This window comes from Hemitrygon akajei, chromosome 16 (assembly GCF_048418815.1).
Source record: "Hemitrygon akajei chromosome 16, sHemAka1.3, whole genome shotgun sequence".
In the NCBI taxonomy this organism is placed as follows: domain Eukaryota; kingdom Metazoa; phylum Chordata; class Chondrichthyes; order Myliobatiformes; family Dasyatidae; genus Hemitrygon; species Hemitrygon akajei.
The window spans coordinates 3,338,613-3,359,872 of record NC_133139.1 but is presented as its reverse complement, the minus strand read 5'-3'; the positions used below and the strand labels follow the sequence as shown (position 1 = coordinate 3,359,872).

The window sequence follows — 21,260 nt, the reverse complement described above, 5'->3', positions numbered from 1 at the left end:
CCTGTTTCTGTGCTGTAATTGTTATATAGTTATATATGAAAATAAATAGTTTCATAGTCTGTCCAGAAGATATCGACCAAGGGAGTTTTCTATGCAGGCACCATCTTGACTGGAAGTCAATACAGTACTGATATACATGTATATCAGTGTATATATATTTTTTCTCTGCTCTTCCAGACCATGGTGCACCCACAAAACATATATGACACAGCACGTAAACCAAAATATTATACTACTATAAATACATTAATGAAATATGTAATTCAAAATGCATGTAATGCGCAATGCAAGTAAACAGTACAGTAAGCAGCTTGCTGTTCTAGTGATGAGATCTCAATGGCATGAGATTCACTAATTTCATGGCCTGAGGGAAAAAGCTGTTACCTTGTCTGGCAGTCCTAGTCCTGATGCGTCTGTACCTTCTTCTTGATGTTAGTGGGTCAAAGAGAATGTGGGATGGGTGGTAGAGATCCTCAACAATGCTTTGGGCACCTTTGTCTATCGTGTTCCAGGCAAATGTCTCAAATAGGGGGTAGGAGACTCTTGTGATCCTCTTGGCTGTTTTTATTGTCTTCTGTAGAGTGTAGCAGTCCAATGATGCAGCCAACCAAAACACTCTCAATGGTGCTCCTGTAGAAAGTTATTAGAATAGGTGGGGGTAGGGGGAAGCCTTGCACACCTGAATCTCCTCAGTGTAGATGCTGCTGTACCTTCTTGAGTAGTGAAGAGATGTTGTGAATGCAAGTTAGATTGTCTGTTATCTGCATCCCAAGGAACTTTGTGTTTTTCATTGCCTCCACGGCACAGCCACTAATGTGCAATGGAATGTGCTTCTTTCTAAGCATGTTTGCAGTCTTCTAGACTTGATATTGAAATCTCTACCTCATATCTTGTTCTTTGGGCTTCATTAGAACTGGCCATTTCAGTTTGTCATGATTTTGGCTCAGAATTTCTTCTTTTAATATAATATTGCTTTGCAAACTGCTACTTTAGTCACTATATAACATATTTGCTCTGACAGTATCAAAGATAATCTCTTTATTCTACCTATTTCTTCCCCCCTTACTTTCCTGGTATCGAAAATTAACTTCCTTTTTCGTTCTCAGTTCTATTGAGTGATCATAGATCTTAAACTTTAACTGTTTCTCTTTCCACAAGTGCTGCCTTATCGACTGAGCATTTCCATCAATTTCTGTTTTTATTTCAGATTTCTAGCATCTGCAGGTTATATTCAAATTTGTAGTTAAGAGTTAACCAGTGAGTAAACACTTATTCAAATACTTCCAGAATTATACTATTACAACCACTAGAGGCATATTAAACTGTTATATGCATGTAAGAACTACTTAAAATACAAGCAGATAATTAATAGTTAAAATGCAAAGAAATTAATAATTAAACTGCCTAACCTAAGAATTAAACAGTCAGATCAAAACATCTCTTCAGAAAATACATGAAATGACATTTCTAGTCAAATCATCCCATGATTGTACTTCTATACAATATTCTAAATAAGCTTTAAAGATGCTTTGGTACTCATATCAATGATGACCTATTTATACCAATTACATTTTTAAGACTGTCTGTGTTTTTTCTTGTTTTCTGGAGGTCAGGTTGCCAGACTTTTGCAAGACTCGAGTATAGGAAACATTGTGAATATGGTAGTAACTCGACTCATACTACTAACTGATGATCAGGTAAGAATCCTGTGCATGCCTTCTCTTTCTGTTTTTGTTGCAGTCTTCCAGTGTTCTTATGTTACATTCTGTTTCACACTCCAAAATATTTAGCCCATCTAATTCTTGGTTATATACAACTGTATGAGGTCTTGTCGATATATTACCTACGTCTTCACCAACTGAATTCCCTGTGCTTCCTGAGAACATACTCTATAAATTAGGCCACTCATCCATTTGAGCATGTTCCACAATTCCATACCATTATGGTTGATCTGATTGAAACTTTAATACTGTAATCTCCACTATACCTTGTAACTTTTCATCCCCTGGCCTATCAAAAATCTATCTGCCTCTGACTTAAAGGTATTCAAATTCTCCATTTCCACTATCCTTGAAGAAGAGAGGCAGCTCAGCAGCGTAGTGGTTAGCATAATGCTTTAACGCCACTGTCTTGAGCAGAATTCTGCCATTGTCTATGAGTTTGTGACTTCATGGGTTTCCTCCACATGCTCCAGTTTCCTCCCACATACCAAAGGTGTAGATTAATTAGTTACATGAGTGTAGTTGGTCAGCACAGGCTCATTGGGCCAAATGGACCTGTTGCTGTGCTGTATCTCAAAGGAAAGAGAGTTCCATGTATACTCACCCAACCAAGGGAAAAACATCCTCATCTTTCTTAAATTATCAGTTCTTTATTTTTAAGCAGTTAACATCTCTATTCAGATTTGATCACAGAAGGAAATAGCTGAGGCTCTCAGGATCTTTTGTGCTTTAATCTAACCTTCCTCATATTTTCCTACCTCTCATTTTTCTAAACACAGTGTATACAAGCCTAGCCTGACCAACCTTTCTTAGTAACACATCCCACCTACTGAATATATTTCCTCTTTCCTTAAATGAGGAGACCAATGCAATATACAGCAGTCTGGGTGCAGTCTTATTAGTACCCCATATAACTGAAAAATAACTTGGCAACATGTGTATTCAATTCTGCTAGCAATAAGCATTCTATGAGTTTTCCTAATTATTGCTGTAATTACCAACTACTACCATGCCCCACCTCCCCATGTATCTATCCAAGTGTTTCTTAAATAATACTATTGTACCTGCCTCAACTACTTCCTTTAGCAGCTTGTTCCATATACTTACCACCCTCTGCATGGAAAAGTTGATCCTCGGATGCGTTGTAAATCTTTACCCTTTCACTCTGAACCTATGCCCTCAACTATTAGACTCCCTACACCAGGGAAAATGTGTTACCTTATCTGTGTTTCTCAGGATGTTAAACACTTCTATAAGGGCATCATTTATAAATCAGTTTTCATAAAAATTGAATTGTTGCTATAAAACGATTTATTTTGAATTTGATAGTTGTTAATATTTGTTTATTAATATTACTTTTATTTGTATTTTAGCCAAACTTGGAAATAAATCATCATGCTGGTAAATCACTTGATAGTTTTTGTAAATGGCAGAAATCTATTCTTTCCCGCAATGGTAATGGAAATGCCATCCCTGACAATGGAATTGCTCACCATGATAATGCTGTACTTCTCACCAGGTATGCCCTCTCTCAGATTTCAAAAAAAGTAGAGAAAAAAAAACACTCAGAACTAATTTCTACCCTTTACATACCTGTTACCTTTTTGACACCAAGAAAGGCATTGCATTTTATAGTTCTCTGGAAAAGAGTTCTCCATGTTTAGAACATTAGTTTCAATTTATTTAGGTGATATAATGTCTCATTATTAATTGTTGGTTATTGCTTGGGAACTAGTTTCTCACTGTTATTTTAAGCTCAATCTGACAAAAATAGGAATGTCCTTGAAAAGCAATAAAGTCTATTGGTTCTATGTAAAACTGTTGGAAAGGTGGATAAACAGCTAGAACACCATGAATTTAGAGAGTAGTGCTAACCAGTAAGTCAGCTGAAGAGCAGAGAATATGCTGCCTGCAAGACCTCCAGTGAATGGCAAATTGAAATCATTGATGAAGTGGGCCCTTTGACCAAACACCTCTGTGATGATCTTTGTACCCAACTGCAGTGACCCCACTGGCCCATATAAGGTCTGTATCTTTCCCTGCCTCACAAACTTAAGTGCCTAACCAAAAGTTGATTAAGTGAAGTGATTGCATCCGCTTCCACCATCTCCTACACTAGTGCATTCCTGATATCTAACATTCTGTGTATATACTTTTTAAAATTGCTGCCTCAGATCCCCTTTTAAACTCCTTCTCACCTTTGCTGCCTTATAAATAAATTGGACGATCTTGAAATTCAGCTACAGATTGGCAAGTATGACATTGTGGCAATCTCTAATAGCTAAAGGATGGCTGCCATTAGAGATGGCAACAATGTCATACTTGAATGTCCAGAGATATACAGTGTTTCTGAAAGATAAGTTAGTAGGCAGAGGGGGTGGTGTCCGACAGCAGCCAGGATGTGGATTACAAATTACAGCAGGAGATAGAAAAGGCGTGTCAGAAGGGCAATGTCATGATAATCATTGGAGATTTTAACATGAAATGGATTGGGAAAACCAGGCTGGTACTGGACCACAAGAGAGAGAATTTGTAGAAAGTCTATGGGATGGCTTTTTAGAACAGCTTGTTGTTGACCCACTAGGGGATCGACTGTGCTGGATTGGGTGTTGTGCAATGATCCAGAGGTGATAAGAGAGCTCAAGGTTAAGGAACAGTTATGGAACAGTGATCACAATATGATTGAGTTCTCTTTGAAATTTGAGGAGAAGCTAAATTCCAGTGTGTTGGTATTTCAGTGGAATAAAGGAAATTACAATGGCATGAGAGGGCAACTGGCCAAAGTTGACTGGAAAAGGGCACCAGAGCAGCAATGGCTGGAGTTTCTGCAAAAAATGAGGGAAGTGCAAGACAGATATATTCCAAATAAGAAATTTTCGAATGGAAGGAGGAGGAGGACACTACCGTGGCTGTCAAGTGAAATCAGAACCAAAGTAAAAGCAAAAGAGAGGGCAGACAAGGAATCCAAAGCTAGTGGGAAGACAGAGGATTTGGAAGCTTTTAAAAACTTGCAGAAAGAAACTAAGAAGGTTATTAGGAAGGAAAAGATGAATTATGAAAGGAAGCTGGTGACTAATATCAAACAAGATACTAAAAGCATTTTTTAAGTGTATAAAAGGTAAAAGAGAGTTGAGGGTAGATATAGGACCAATAGAAAATGATGCGGGAGATATTGTAATGAAAGATGCAGAGATGACAGAGGAACTGAATGTGTATTTTGCATCAGTCTTCACAGTGGAAGACATCTACAGTATACTGGAGATTTAAGACTGTCAGGGAAGTGAAGTATGTGCAGTGAAAATTACGACTGAGAAGGTGTTCAGGAAGCTTAGTGGTATGAGGGTGGATAAATTCCCTGGACTTGATGGGATGCACCCTCAGGTTCTGAAGGAAGTAGCTGGAAAGATTGCAAAAGCATTAACAATGATCTTTCAAGAATCAATAAGTTTTGGCATTATACCGGACGACTGGAAAATTACAAATGTTACTCCGCTATTTAAGAAGGATGAGAGGCAGCAGAAAGGAAGCTATAGACCTGTTAGCCTGACATCAGTGGTTAGGAAGTTGTTGAAATTGATTGTTAGGGATGAGATTACGGAGAACCTGGAGCACATGACAAAATAGGCCAAAGCCAGCATGGTTTCCTGAAAGAAAAATCCTGCCTGACTAACCTACTGCAATTTTTTGAGGAAATTACAAGCAGGGTAGACAAAGAGGATGTAGTAGATGTGGTGTACTTGGATTTTCAAAAGGCCTTTGACAAGGTGCCACACATGAGGCTGCTTAGCAAGTTAAGAGCTCATGGAATTACAGGGAAGTTACCAGCATGGGTGGAGCATTGGCTGGTCAGCAGAAAACAGAGTGGGAATAAGGGGATCCTATTCTGGCTGGCTGCCAGTTACCAGTGGAGTTCCACAAGGGTCTGTGTTGGGACAGCTGCTTTATACAATGTACTTCAATGATTTGGACTATAGGATTAATGGATTTGTGGCTAAATTTGCCAATCATACAAAGATTGGTGGAGGAGCGGGTAGTGTTGAGGAAACAGAGAGCCTGCAGAGAGACTTAGATAGTTTAGGGGAATGGGTAAAGAAGTGGCAAATGAAATACAATGTTGGAAAATGTATGGTCATGCACTTTGGTGGAAGAAATAAATGGACTATTATTTAGATGGGGAAAGAATTCAAAATGCAGAGATGCAAAGGGACTTGGGAGTCCTTGTGCAGGATACCCTAAAGGTTAACCTCCAGGTTGAGTCAGTGCTGAAGAAGGCAAATGCAATATTGGCATTCATTTCTAGAGGTGTAGGATATAAGAGCAAGGATGTGATGTTGAGGCTCTATAAGGCATTCGTGAGACCACACTTGGAGTGTTGTGTGCAGTATTGGGCTCCTTGTGTTAGAAAGGATATACTGACATTGGAGAGGGTTCAGAGAAGATTCACGAGAATGATTCCAGGAATGAAAGGGTTACCGTATGAGGAGCATCTGGCAGCTTCTGGGTTGTATTCACTGGAGTTCAGGAGAATGGGGGGGAGGGGGATCTCATAGAAACATTCTGAATGTTAAAAGGACTGAACAGATTAGACATGGCAAAGTTATTTCCCATGGTAGGGAAGTCTAGGACAAGAGGGCACAACTTCAGGATTGAAGGATGTCCATTTAGAACAGATGTGGAGAAATTACTTTAGTCAGAGGGTGGTAAATCTGGAATTTATTGCCACGAGCAGCTGTAGAGGCAAAATCATTGGCTGCATTTAAGGCAGAGATAGATAGATTCTCGATTCGACAGGGCATCAAGGGGTATGGAGAAGGCAGAGGAGTGGGGATGACAGGAAGAAGTGGATCAGCCCATGATTGAATGGTGGAGAAGACTCGATGGGCCAAATGGCCTACTTCTGCTCCTATATCTTATGGTCTTATTTTGATACCTTGACCACAGGAAAAAGATTTAACTATGTACCCTTTTTTAAATTTTATTTTATTTTAATTTAATTTTTGTTTAGTAATGCCCTCCCATCTCATCCACCTTCATTCTGGGGAAAACAAACCAAGACTATCCAATCCTTTGCCATAACTAAAATCCTCCAAGCTAGGCAACATTATAGTGAAACAGAGACACGTGATATTCTGCACATGCTGAAAATCTTGAGCAACACACACAAAATGGTGGAGGAACACAGCAGGTCAGGCAGTATCTATGAAGGAAAATAAACAGTTGCCTCTTCATTAGGACTGGAAAGGAAGGGGGTAGAAGGCAGAATATGGTGATGGGGAGGGGAAAGCCGGAAGGAGGACAAGCGGGCAGATAATAGGTAGGCTGAGGGTAATGAAGTGAAACTCTGGGAACTGATAGGTGGAAATGGTAAAAGGCTGAAAGAGAATGAATGTGATAAAGGACAGTAGGCCATGGAATAAAGGAAAGGAAGTGGAGAATCAGAGGGCAGTGATAGGCAGGTCATGGGGGTGGGGGGGAAGGGAAAGAGTGGGAGGGCCATCAGAATGAGGCAAATGAACAGGGCAGTAATATGGATGCGTGGGAAACAAAAGTGCTTATCAGAAGTTGGAGAAATTGATGTTCAGTATCTTAAATATTGGTGAATATGATATGGTGACCGGGTACAGGTTTATTTTGTTCTTTTACAAGTATAGTCGTTGCTGGCGAGTGCAATGGCTATCTATCCTAACTACTTTTGAAGGTATTCTCAGTGTTACTGGTTAGAGAGCTTTTGGAATGGTTGCCACAAGAGGGCACAGGTTTAAGGTGCTGAGGAGTAGGTACAGAGGAGATGTCAGGGGTAAGTTTTTTACTCAGAGTGGTGAGTGCATGGAATGGGCTACCGGCAATGGTGGTGGAGGCGGAAACGATAGGGTCTTTTAAGAGACTTTTGGATAGGTACACGGAGCTTAGAAAAATAGGGGGCTATGGGTAAGCCTAGTAAGTTTTAAGGTTGGGACATGTTCAGCACACCTTTGTGGGCCAAAGGGCCTGTATTGTGCTGTAGGTTTTCTATGGTGTATGGTGTGAAGTTTGTTGTTTTGTGGCAGCAATACATTGTGATACATAATAAAAAAACTAATTTACAATAAGAATATATTGTATATTCTCATACAGCTTTTTTTTGAAAAGAAGGATGTATTTCTATTTAGGTACAGTATACACTGCAAAGCAGTGCACATGTTGTGGACAAAGTGAATATTTAGATTGGTGCATGGCATGCCACTCAAGTAGGCTACCTTGTCATTAATAATTTTTAGCTTTCAGTGTTTGAGTTTTGCATATTCAGAAAACTGGAGCTTTCCAATGTACATTTTGTAATTTATTCAGCTATTTTGACAAATAATACGTGAGTCATGAGCAAAACAAAATACTTCTATATCTGACTAAACGAAGTCCTCTGATCAGTGGCGACCACTGAGAATTTGGAAGTGAACGGGTTACTCATAATGAATTCAGCAGTGGTAAAGTTAATGGACCAGATTAATCTCACCTTATTTCCCCACCTGGAATCACTGAACATGAACCGTGCATACTCACACAAAGCTAATTGAGTGGGAAGTTTGCAATAGTGAATAGGTTTTGGTTGGATTAGTGGAGCTTGACCATTGGCCTGATAACTTTTGGAGTTTTGTCTTCCGTTAAGCTGGTGTTGGATTTTGCTGTTTTGAAATGATTGACATTCAGAGATACAGTGGATTCCAGTTAATTGGACACATAGGGACCAATACATTATGGCCCAATTAAGCAGCTGCTTCAACTAGCTGAAGTTTCATGGAAATAGCTGAAAGGCATAACAAAGACAAACTATCATTCAACTGAGTAACAAATTATGCACTGAAATGAAATACAAAACAAATTGGACCAAAACCAATATTACTACTGTGTTATAAAACTGTATTGGTTCCTAATAGTTATGGACAGAAGAATTAATCTCTGTAGTGTTCTTCTGATTGACTGTAAATGAACAAAATCAGTGCAGGCAATGAACTTTATTACCTTCTTGCATAAAGTCCAAATTTTTAAAAAAAGGTGAAAGAGAATCCTAAAGGATTCTACAGATATGTTAAGAGCAAAAGATAATAAGGGACAAAATCAGCCCTCTGGAAGATCAAGAGAAAGCTCACAGAGAATTGGAGAAAGCTTGTATAGAAATGGAGAGATCACATGTAGAGGCTGCACTCAGGGTGTAAAGCTGAGGCTGTCTTAGCAGAGGTAAAGACGTATGAAGCAGCAGCTGTCTTAGACAATGGGGAATCTACAAACCAGAATCAGTCATGCTTTGCCATAACAACAACCAATGCAGCTCATGAAATAATATGTCCAAATGCAATTTGGCTACAAAAAAGACAGTGCTCCAGCTCTACAGGTAGAAGCAGTCCACACCACGCAACCAACATGCCTTTTACTTAGTCCAGGTGTTGACAGTCAAGGTCTACAGCAGTAAAGACCCACAACACCCCCTACAGTTTCATCACAGCAAAGGCTTTATTCAAGTTGCTACTGATATTAATCATATCTATACAGTCACGGACAGACTGTCCTTCCATCCATCTCTTCTGGCAGTGACTCCACAATGCCCCTATTCAGGTAATGCAAAGGGTTCAGAGAAGTATTACTGGCAGACTGACGACAATTTCTTAAGGAGTACTCAATATGTTTCAAATGTTGTGCTTCAATAGGACATCAGGAAAAGGACTATAAGTCTATCAGACATTGCACTGAGTACAACAGTGACCATCACGTGTCAGCACTTCATTCAGGGCCAACTCCTTGGGCTACTACCGGTTCCAGCACAGCTGAGGCAGAACACAGCGGGGAGTATGTCAGATATACATAGCTACTTCCTCATACACAGAGTTATGCGGAAAGGGATACCAAAGCAAATCCTGCTCTAAAATGTCTAGCCAGCATTTACCTGAAAGGACACCCTCAGCAAAAAATAAAGACATAAGTTATATTGAATGACCAGAGCAATGCATTGTTAGCAAGTCAACATTCTTTGCATTCAGTATTCAAGGTTTGTTCTCCTCATTCACTTTAAAGACTTGTTCTGGGACATCAGAAGTTTCTGGAAGAAGAGCCAGTGGATTTGTTGTGGAGTAAATAGGAGGGTAGGTCTACTTGCCCTATCCAACCCTCATTGAGTAAGACCGTTCACAAACAAGAGAAAATCTGCAGAGGAAAAGAGGAAATCCAAGGAACAGATACAAAATGCTGGAGGAACTCAGCAGGCCAGGCAGTATCTATGGAAAAGAGTTGACATTTCGGGCCAAGACCCTTCATCGCGACTGGAGAGAAAAGTTGAGAAGTCAGAGTAAGAAGCTTGCAGGAGCGTAGGAAGAAATACAAGGTAATAGATGAGACCAGGAGAGGGAGAGCAGTGATATAAATGTAGCACCCGTGCCCCAATTTACCCCCGTTCACCTAGGGTGAACAACCGTTGCCCCGACAATAGTGCACTACATCAGTGTAAATACGGTGTAATGCCCCCCCCCCAGTACACGCCTGCAACATAAATATCAGACAATACACCAAAGGTGAGTAAATAATCGCAACTTTATAGTTATTTCTTAGTGATGGGTTAGTAGAAACAGATAACCTAAAGGTGCCAAATCAGTAAGTTTATCAGTTTGTGCACATAAAATCTTAATACATTGGAGCTCACGCCTCCAGTTCCATTCATAACGACCTTCCGAGCCTTCGGCCACTGTCTGAACCGCCGACGTCCAGTATCCGCCACCCTGGAACTGCTGTCCACTACTCACACGTCCATTCTTCTCCCTTGCCTCCCAAAAAAGACCGCAAACTCCTGCTCAGTTTACACATACAAGATAGCATAACAATTCTCCATTGGTTAGTTCCCCCCCACCCTTATCAGCAGTCATAACCCAAACATTCCAGACACAGAAAAACATTACAGCATTAAATAACATTATAGAGAAGCCATTTTGTTAGCCTGAACAGTTAACACCACAGTTACTGGTACTGAGAGCCCTACATAAAGAACTGGAAGTCAATTGGTGAAAGAGATAAAGGGCTGGAGAAGTGGGAATCTGAAAGAAGAGGACCAATAGCCATGGAAGAAAGGAAAGGGGGAGGAGCACTAGAGGGAGATGATAAGCAGGTAAGGAGATAAGATGAGAGGGGGAATTGGGAATGGTGGAGGAGGGGGCAATTACCAGAAGTTCAAGAAATCGATGTTCATGCCATCGTGTTGGAGGCTACTCGGACAGAATTTAAGATGTTATTCCTCCAAACTGACTGTGGCGTCATTGCGGCAGTATAGGAAGCCATGGACTGACATGTTGGAATGGGAAGTAGAATTAAAATGGATGGCCACTGGGAGATTCTGGGGTTTTTTTTTAGTGGACAGAATGTATGTGCTCAGCGAAGCAGTCTCCAGTCTAAGTTGGATCTCACACCAGAAGCACTGTATAAAGTAGATGACTCCAACAGACTCACAGGTTAAGTGTCAGCACACCTGGAAGTACTGTTTGGGGCTCTGAATGCTAGTGAAGGAGGTGGTCTAGGGGCAAGTGGGCAGTTGTTCTGCTTGCAAGAATAAATACCAGGTGGGAGATCAATGGGGAGGAGCGAATGGACAAAGGAATGGAATGGATCCCTGTAGTAAGTGGAAATTGGGGAGGGGGGTGGGAGGATGTATTTGGTGGTGGGATGCCATTCGAAATGGTGGAATTATGTGCTGGACATGGAGGCTGGTGGGGTAATAGGTGAGGACAAGAGGAATCCAATCCCTGGTGGATGGGGTGAGGGCAGACATGCACAAAATTGAAGAGATGCAGGTGAGGGGAAGAAAAGCCCCTTTCTTTGAAGGGGGATATCTCATTACTTCTGGAAAGAAAACCCCATCCTGAGAGCAGATGTGGTGGAGACAGAGGAATTAAGAGAAGGGGGTGGCTTTTTTTATATATAAGTGACAGGGTGGGAAGAGGTATAGTCCAGGTAGCTGTGATAAGATATCAGTAGATAAGCTGTCTCCGAGAAAGATATATAGAGATCAAAGAAGGGGAGAGGGGTGTTGGAAGTGGACCAGGTAAATTTGAGGACTGGGTGGAAGTTGGAGACAAAGTTGATGAAGTCGACGAGCTCAGCATGGGTGCAGGAAGCAGCACCAATACAGTCGTGGGTGTAGAGTAGAAAAAATTAAGGAGTGATGCTGGTGTAGGCTTGGAATATAGACTGTTCCATATAGCCAACCAAACAGCGGGCATAACTGGGACCCATACTTTGTTTGAAGGAAGTAGGAGGAGCAGAAGGAGAAATTATTGAGAGTGAGTACCTGTTCCGCCAGACAGAGGAGAATGGTGGTGGAGGGGAGCTGGTTGGGTCCAGTGTTCAGAAAGGACACAGCTAATAAGATTTCCCTATTCCATTCTTTCTGCTCCTATTCTCCTTTTGGTTGGCAGAGACACCATCAGTGCACATAAGGTATATAAACAGCGCAATGGTAGGCACGTTGTACCTTATGCCCAATGACTGGACCTGGGTTGGGTCATCACAGGTGAAGTCTATCTCGATAGAGCTCATCAACCCACTGTCAGCACACTTAAAACTAATGTCCAGGAGAACGGATACCCAAGTCATTTCAGCCTCTGTGAGAGTGGAATCTGTATGAAAGAGATAATTCAGGGTAAGCAAACCAAACGCCCCGCCATAACTGTCTCTGCTCAACTAGATTCAGGCAAGTTGGTCATCTGTCATTCGGAAGATGATTAAAAGCTGGCATCTTCCATTGAAGTTGAGGTTTTCCTTTGAAACATAAACAAAAAGTTATTAAAGACGGTCTTTGCAGTGTTTGCATATTTGTAAGCAACCTCTCAGCACAGAGCAACTGAATTGGGTAAAGGTTAGAATCCTTGTTCTTGTTCAAAGACAGGTGAATGCAGAGAATGCGCAGTGCACCACAAAGCAGGAATTTTCTTTCAATCCAAAGCTACCTTAGTGAACTCTGTCCCTTTCTTAACTCTGAGGGGCTACAGCAAGTTGAAGGAAATGTTAAGAGAGCACATCTCACTTCAGAGGGATCTCACCCATGATGGGTGAGCACCATATTACCAGTCAGACATTGCCATGAGCAAGTATGTCATCAAGGATGACATTTTTGAAGAGAGAACAGTTAAAGACTGTGCAGTAAGACTGTTTCAAGACTAGTCTCTCGGACTCTACATTATTTTGTGAAAGGCGAAATGAAATTATCATTTTACTTTTAATTTCAGTAGTTAGTTTGATATCATAGATGTCAGCCAGGGAGTGTTCTGCCTCTTGAGGCGCTGTTCATTTTGTACAAACATCACTTCCTGTTTATTAGCTGATTTTTGACATAATTTCCTGCGTGGTTTAATTCTGATTTCGACTTGTAACGCACACTGCAGAAAAACATTAATTTTCATCCACTCTTTATTTGCCCTTGAATTAGCAATATCTTTTCACAAAGTTTCTTCATTTAAAAACCCTGAAGAAAACTTTCAGCTCAGTTGATTTTTGAGAAGGAATTTAATTTCCTCGCTAGCTTTGTACTGCGAGGGCAGTAGAGTGAAAAGATAACTCCTCTCCTAAGGCAATGACTGCCAATTGGGAGATATGTCTGAACGCCATATGCTACAATGTCAGCTTTCAACCTGAGCAACATCAATTGTCAAGACCTAGAAGTTGAACTCACTGCCCAGCTTTGTATTGTGAGCGCAATTGCATTTCTATGTCACTATAAAAATCAGACAGGTGCAATGATTGCATAGACAATTAAGTTTTTAATCTCAGTTAACATCTCACAGAATTTTGAATAGGTCCAATTGTTAAAAATTCAATTTAGCCTTTCATAACTTCAAATAGTGTCTATAAGATTAAGATCAGCTTAATCTCATCAACTAGCAATGTGTAGACAGACTCAGACAAGAAATTGGCTTGCATACACATGAGTAAATTCTGACTAAAAAAAAACCGGTCAGTATATACATTTCTGTACTGTAAATCTTTCTATAAATTGAAACTCTCAGTGTGATTTGATGCAGTGGCATGCAAAAGTTTGGGCAGTCGTGGTCAAAATTTCTGTTACTGTGAATAGTTAAGTGAGTAGAAGATGAACTGATCTCCAAAAGTCATAAAGTTAAAGATGAAACATTCTTTTCAACATGTTAAGCAAGATGAGTGTATTATTTTTGGAACATAGAACAGTACAGCACAGTACAGGCCCTTCGGCCCACAATGTTGTGCCGACCCTTAAACCCTGCCTCCCATATAACCCCCCACCTTAAATTCCTCCATATACCTGTCTAGTAGTCTCTTAAATTTCACTAGTGTGTCTGCCTCCACCACTGACTCAGGCAGTGCATTCCACGCACCAACCACTCTCTGAGTAAAAAGTTTTCCTCTAATATCCCCCTTGAACTTTGCACCCCTTACCTTAAAGCCATGTCCAATTGTATTGAGCAGTGGTGCCCTGGGGAAGTGGCGCTAGCCACTCTATCTATTCCTCTTAATATCTTGTATATCTCTATCATGTCTGCTCTCATCCTCCTCCTCTCCAGAGAGTAAAGCCTAGCTCCCTTAATCTCTGATCATAATGCATACTCTCTAAACCAGGCAGCATACTGGTAAATCTTCACTGTACCCTTTTCATTTTTAGAATCTTTTTATTGGTACATAATCTTCTACTGCTATAAAATGATACTAAACTTCAACAAATTAATATGTATACAATTAATAAAGCTGAAGAGAAAAAAGCTGATTGTAATATATGAAAATGAAAAAAAAATTATATATAAAGAAAAGAAGGAAAAAAAGAGAACCCCAACTAACTAAAAAAAACCCACTGACTACAAAAAAAGGGGGGGGAAACCCATTGGGAATCAACCCCAGAGCAATACATCTTACCATCATCTATATATATAAAGAAAAAGAATCATCAACTGCCAATTCATGTTTATATAGAATAAGATTGGAAGGAAACCATATATAAAATAATTCAAATTAAATGATAATATTTGGCAAAAGAGCCTCATCTTCTCTCAAAATCGAATCGGGGGTCAGAAGTTCCACTTCTAATTTTTTCCAAACTGAGACATAACATTACTTGAGAAAACCATACAATTAATGAAGGGACTGAGGTATCTTTCCATTTTAATAATGTAATAATAATAATTTTAATAATGGCCCTTCTTGCCAATAATGTAACAAATGCAATTACATGTTGATCTGAAGATGAAATACCCTGAATATGATGCGGAACTATTCCAAATAGAACAGTCAATCTGTTAGGTTGTAAATTAATTTTCAGAGCTTTAGAAATTGTAGAGATTTCCAAAACGATTTTAATGAAGAACATAACCAGAACATATGTGACAAAGTAGCTACTTCAGTTTTACACCTATCGCAGTAGTTGTCTATACTAGGAAATATTTTAGATAGTCTCTCCTTTGTTAAATAATAACGGTGAACAATTTTAAACTGAATTAAACAGCGATTAGCACATATAGACGAAGAATTTACCTTTTTCAAAACTCACAACCAATCTTCCTTAACAAAGGTCATATTAAGTTCTCTGTCCCAATCTTGTTTAATCTTTAGTGAAAGGTTCTCTTTTTGTGGTAAAAATAAATTATTAATTCTACCAATGGAACCTCTTACTAAAGGATTCAATTTCAAAATGGTATCCAACAAATCAGATACTTGCAAATATGGAAATTTAGATAAATATTGTTGTAAAAAATGTCTAACCTGAAGATATTGCAGAAAGTGTGTATGAGCGAGAGAATATTTGTTAATTAACTCTTCAAAAGCCATCACTCGACCATCACAAAATAAATCTGTAAAAGAACGGATCCCTTTATTTCTCCAAAGGAGAAAAATGGGATGGGTTATTGAAGGTTTAAATAAAAAGTTTTGATACAAAGAACTAGACAATTTAAGTTGTTTAAAATTTTAAAAATTGCAAATCTGAAACCAAATCCGTAAGGACTGTTTAATAACAGGGTAAAGATTTAAATTTGGAATTTTAGAGAGCTGTAAAGGTAATGGAGCTCCTAATATTGAGGTTAAATGAAATTGTTTAACAGCTTTTAATTCCAAATCAACCCAAACTGGTTTTTGGCTCTTGTCGAGCCAATATAGCCAAAAACATAATTGTCTGATATGAACAGCCCAATAATACAGTCTTAAATTAGGAAGTGCAAGTCTACCATCTTTTTTAGATTTTTGTAAATGATACTTATTAATTCTTGGTCTCTTATTGTTCCAAATAAAGGATTAAATAAGAGAGTCAGTTTGATCAGAATTTTTTTTAGTTAAAAAGATAGGTATATTTTGGAAAATATATAAAAATCTAGGTAAAATCATCATTTTCACAGCATGGATATGACCTATTAAAGAGAGAGTAAGTGGATTCCATCTAGAAAATAGTTGTTTCATGGAGTCCATTAAAGGGACAATATTAACTTCATAAAGATATTTATATTTTTAGTAATTATAATACCTAAATATTTAAAAGTATTAACAATTCTAAATGGAATATCATTATATATAAAAACAGGGGCATTTAATGGAAACAATTCGCTTTTATTCAAGTTAAGTTTATATCCTGAAAATTTACCAAAATCTTTTAGTTTTTCAAAAGATTAGGAATTGATTCCTCAGAATTCAAAATAAAAACCAAAAGTCGTCTGCATAAAGAGAAATCTTATGTATTGTTCCATTCATAGAAATACCATGAAAATTTTTAGCTTCATGTAGTGTTATGGCCAAAGGCTCCAATACAAGATTAAATAATAAAGGGCTTAATGGACATCCCTATCTAGTACCATGTGAAAGTGAAAAAAGAGGACCTGAAATTATTAGTAATAACCGTGATAATAGGATTCTTATAGATCAGTTGAATCCACCTATTGAAATTATTACCAAAACCAAATTTTTCTAGTACTTTAAACAAATATGGCCACTCAACTCTATTAAATGCCTTTTCTGCGTCGAGAGAGATAACACATTGGGTTTGCTTAGATAATGATGAATATATAATGTTCATCAATCTCCGAACATTGGAGAAAGAGTAAAGGCCTTTAATAAAGTCCGTTTGATCCATAGAGATGATTTTAGTTAAAATATTTTTCAAGCGGTTAGCCATTATCTTAGAATTTTTGCATCCACATTTAATAGCGAAATGGGTCTATATGATGAACATTCACTGGGATCTTTTTCTTTCTTAAGGATTAAGGAAATAGATGCTTCATAAAAAGAAGGTAAACTACCCTTCTCAAAGGATTCATGAAATATTTCCAAAAGATACGGAGAATGTAATCTTCCAAATTTTTTGTAAAATCCTACCTAATAACCATCAAGTTCAGGAGCTTTACCTGATTGCATTAATAGAATAGCTTTCTGAATTTCATGCTCAGTAATTGGAGCATCAAGCATCTGTTGATCTTCAACAGAAATTTGAGTAAATTTAATCTTATGTAAAAAGGCTTTCATTTTGGAGGAATCTGCAGGAAATTGAGATCTATAAAGATCAGAATAAAAATCTTGAAGAATATTATTGATGTCTTCATGGTTACTTGCTATATCTCCATTATTTTTAAAATCTTTAAAATTTGTCTTTTAGCTCTAGCTGCTCTTAATTGGGAAGCTAAGAGCTTATTATTTTTATCCCCAAAAATATAAAACTGACTTTTCAATTTAAGCAAATGTTATATTGTGATTGTAGTTCTACTCTTCTTTTAAATGAAATAACATTTGGAGAGGTTGCATTAATGTTATCTAATTCTTTAATTTGTGTAGAGATTTTATCTAATTCCATTCTTGTTTGTTTCTTCAGTTTAGCTATATATAAAATAATCTGACCATGTGAATAGGCTTTTAATGTATCCCAGATTACTAACTTTGAGACGTTTCCTGTATTATTAAAGAAAAAAAACTCTTTTATCTGAGTTTCAATAAACTCAATAAATTCTGAACTTTGTAACAAATGTTCTGGAAAATGCCAGAATGGTCTGGTAGAAGCACCATCTTTCAGTTCAAATATTAGGTTTAAAGGAGCATGATCAGAGATAACAATTGCATCATACTCACATTTCTGAACATTAAATAGAAGTTGAGGGTCGACTATAAAATAATCGATTCTTGAATATTTATTAGGAATGTGAGAAAAAAGTGTATTCTCTATCACTGGGATGCATATGCCTCCAAACTTCAATTAAGCTATAATCAATTAAAAAGGAATTAATAAGTGATGCAGAACGATTAGGGAGTTGATGTTTGGGTGATGACTTATCTATTAAAGGATTTAAACAAGTATTAAAATCACTCCCATTAATAACATATATTCATTTAAATCAGGTAATAGAGCAAAGACAGCTTTAAAAATGAGGGATCATCAACATTAGGTCTTTTCCTATTATAAATTATTCCTTTAACAATCAAAAATCTACCATTAGTATCGACCATAATATCCTCCTGATTAAAAAGGATATTGGAATCAATAAAAATAAAAACACCTCTAATTGATAGTTTGCATGAAACTGTGTATCCTTCCAAAATTTAAAAAATTGATTTTTATCACATAACCTGATACGTGTCTCGAGCAAAGATTATATCAGGTTGGAATCAGTTAACAATTTTAAATGTTTTCTTACACTTAATAGGATGGTTCCAACCACGGACATTCCAACTTCAAACATTTAACTGTTTAGATATCATCATAAGACTTTGTATCTAAAAATAATAGTTAGACACATGTCAGGATAAGGTAGTGGAAAATGGCAGAGATGGACAACAATAATAATAATTTGTGTATGCTCTGGGATTCCATAATGGGGATTAAAAAAAAGGGAAAAAAAAGAAAAAAATCCACCCAAACTACAAATCCCGGAAATAAGTCAATATCAATAGACGCAAGCCCCAAAGAAGGCATAGAAAGCAAATATAAACTCCACCTACCAAAATAAAAAATAAAAAATGAAAAAAGTAATCTCTGTCTTCCTCTACCGAACGTAAAACTTGTTACAGTCGACATATAACTCAATATAATTAGGTTGGAAGGAACAGTTTTTTTTGTAAAACAAAACTACCTTCAATTTTGAGAGTAACCTTCATAATATTAGATAAGGGAAGAAAAACACATCCAAAACAATTCTTGAAATATTTGCACAAAAGAAAAACAATTGCCATCTTTAAATTATCCAATCTACCTATAAAACGTAAGGAAAACCAGATAATCACTTAAAAGATCTTTACAAAAGCATACGGAACAAAAAAAAACCAATTAGTTCATTTAAATGCTGCAGAGAAAAAATTCTAGATGCTTCAAAATTATCTACAGTCTTTCAACAGTTCTCCTGCTATGTCTTCTGAGGTTAAAACCATCCAAACCAGTCTTTTTCAGAGATAAAAATACATTTTAAGGTAAAGATTTTCTATAACCATCAAATCTTCCAATGTCATCACTCCTTACGTTGCGAGACAATCAAACAGTTGTAAATCATTCAAACTTCAGGTTTCAGACTCGTCAGGCAGAGAGTTAATAAAACGCAATGCTTCGGCTGGGTCATCAAAAATACGAGCCCCAGAATTTTTGACAAAAAGCCTTAATTTAGCTGGATATTGAAGCGATGTATAGAGTTTTTTTTTGGTAAGCTAAATGCATGGCCGAGGTGAATCCAGCACGCTTCTTAACAATTTTGCGTGGAAAATCTTCAAAAAAGCGAATCTCCGAACTCTGAAATTGAAACAACCTTTCTTTTCTTGCAAGCTTAATAATGTGGTCTTTGTCTCTAAAACAAAGAAAACGCACAACAATATGCCTGTTTTTACCTTGGTCCAAAAGTTTTAAAGCACCGATTCTGTGAGCCATTTCAATCTCTGGGGGTTGCGAACAAGCCTCCGAAAATAAAGACTGAAACATTTTAGCAAAATAATCCAGTGTGTCGGCAGATTCTGATTTCTCTTTTAATCCAACAATTCAGATATTGTTGCTATGCAACCGAGCTTCCAGATCGACAATTCATTGTTGAGCCTTTTCCAAATGAAAAGAAAGGTCAGCACAAAGTACACTGCAGATGCTGTGGTCAAATCAAGACGTACAAACAAGCTGGATGAACTCAGCAGGTCGGGCAGCATCCATCCAGCTTGTTTGTATGTCTTGAGAAGAAAGGTCAGCCGCATTTCAACTAACTTCTTTAAGATCGAGGCTCAGAGGGTCAATTTTTTCCTCAAAAGGAAGAAATTTATCTTTTCATTGAGTTATTTCAGTGCCGATACAGCTGATTTGAGACTCTAATCTCTTCACCCAAGGAGGTTCCTCTGAGAACTCATCAGCTTTTTTAGGCATTCCATTGTCTGGATTCCTTTTGGTGCTTCTTAGGGTAGCCATAATTATAACTGTTGCTCTACAGATCCGACTGAATAAAGTTGAAATTTCAAAGTTTAAGTTGGAAAAGGGAGAGATTAAAGGCGGACAGAAAGAAACTATGTTTTACATGTCCGTGAGCGGAAGGTGGAGTCTACCCTTTCCAATGCTTCCACATCCTTCCTATAGTGAGGCGACCAGAACTGGACACAGTACTGCACTACCTTCATCTATATGCCTGCTCACCTCCTCAAAGAACTCTTATCAGGCTTGTTAGACACGATCTGCCCTTCTTGTTTTGTACAATTTTGGAATGAAAAAAGGAAAGGAGCACCATGCAAAAGTTTGGGCCCCCCAAGTGATTTGAGCTCTCAGATGAGTTTTACCAAGGTCTCAGACCTTAATTAGCTTGTTAGGGCTATGGCTTGTTCATAGTCATTGTTAGGAAAGGTCAAGTGATGCAAATTTCAAAGCTTTAAAAATACCCTGACTCCTCAGACCTTGTCCCCACAATCAGCAGCCATGGGCTCCTCTAAGCAGCTGCCTAGCACTCTGCAAATTAAAATAAATAATGCCCACAAAGCAGGAGAAGATAGCAAAGCGTTTTCAGGTAGCTGTTTCCTCAGTTCGTAATGCAATTAAGAAATGGCAGTTAACAGGAATGGTGGAGGTCAAGTTGAGATCTGGAAGACCAAGAAAAGTTTCTGAGAGGACTGCTCGTAGGATTGCTAAAAAGGCAAATCAAAACCCCTGTTTTACTGCAAAAGACCTTCAGGAAGATTTAGCAGGTGCTGTAGTGGTGGTGCACTGTTCTACTGCACAAATATGACCTTCATGGAAGAGTCATCAGAAGAAAACCTTTCCTGCATCCTCACCACAAAATTCAGCATCAAAAGTTTGCAAAGGAACATCTAAACAAGCCTGATGCATTTTGGAAACAAGTCCTGTGGATTGATGAAGTTAAAATAGAACTTTTTGGTGGCAAAGAGCAAAGATATGTTTGGAGAAAAAAGGGTGCAGAATTTCATGAAAAGAACACCTCTCCAACTGTTAAGCACGAGGGTGGATCGATCATGCTTTGGGCTTGTGTTGCAGCCAGTGGCATGGGGAACATTTCACTGGTAGAGGGAAGAATTAATTCATTTAAATACCAGCAAATTCTGGAAGCAAACATCACACCATCTGTA

The 21,260-nt window shown here is 38.2% G+C and overlaps 1 protein-coding gene and 1 long non-coding RNA gene across 4 annotated transcripts in view; one reads left to right on the top strand and one right to left on the bottom strand.

The window, feature by feature from the left end:
* Positions 1-21,260, top strand: part of LOC140739701 (A disintegrin and metalloproteinase with thrombospondin motifs 6-like) — a 185,173-nt gene that overhangs the window by 55,211 nt on the left and 108,702 nt on the right. For all 3 annotated transcript variants that reach the window (XM_073068121.1, XM_073068120.1, XM_073068122.1), the window contains 2 exons: positions 1,614-1,697; positions 3,095-3,240. In XM_073068121.1, coding sequence (XP_072924222.1) covers positions 1,614-1,697; positions 3,095-3,240 — 230 coding nt within the window. The remainder of the gene's footprint in view (positions 1-1,613; positions 1,698-3,094; positions 3,241-21,260) is intronic.
* LOC140739703 (uncharacterized) lies at positions 10,260-19,643 on the bottom strand. The gene is made up of 3 exons (XR_012101721.1): positions 19,539-19,643; positions 12,205-12,349; positions 10,260-10,507 (listed from the first exon to the last, which is right to left on the bottom strand). It is a non-coding gene; the product is annotated as an uncharacterized lncRNA (long non-coding RNA).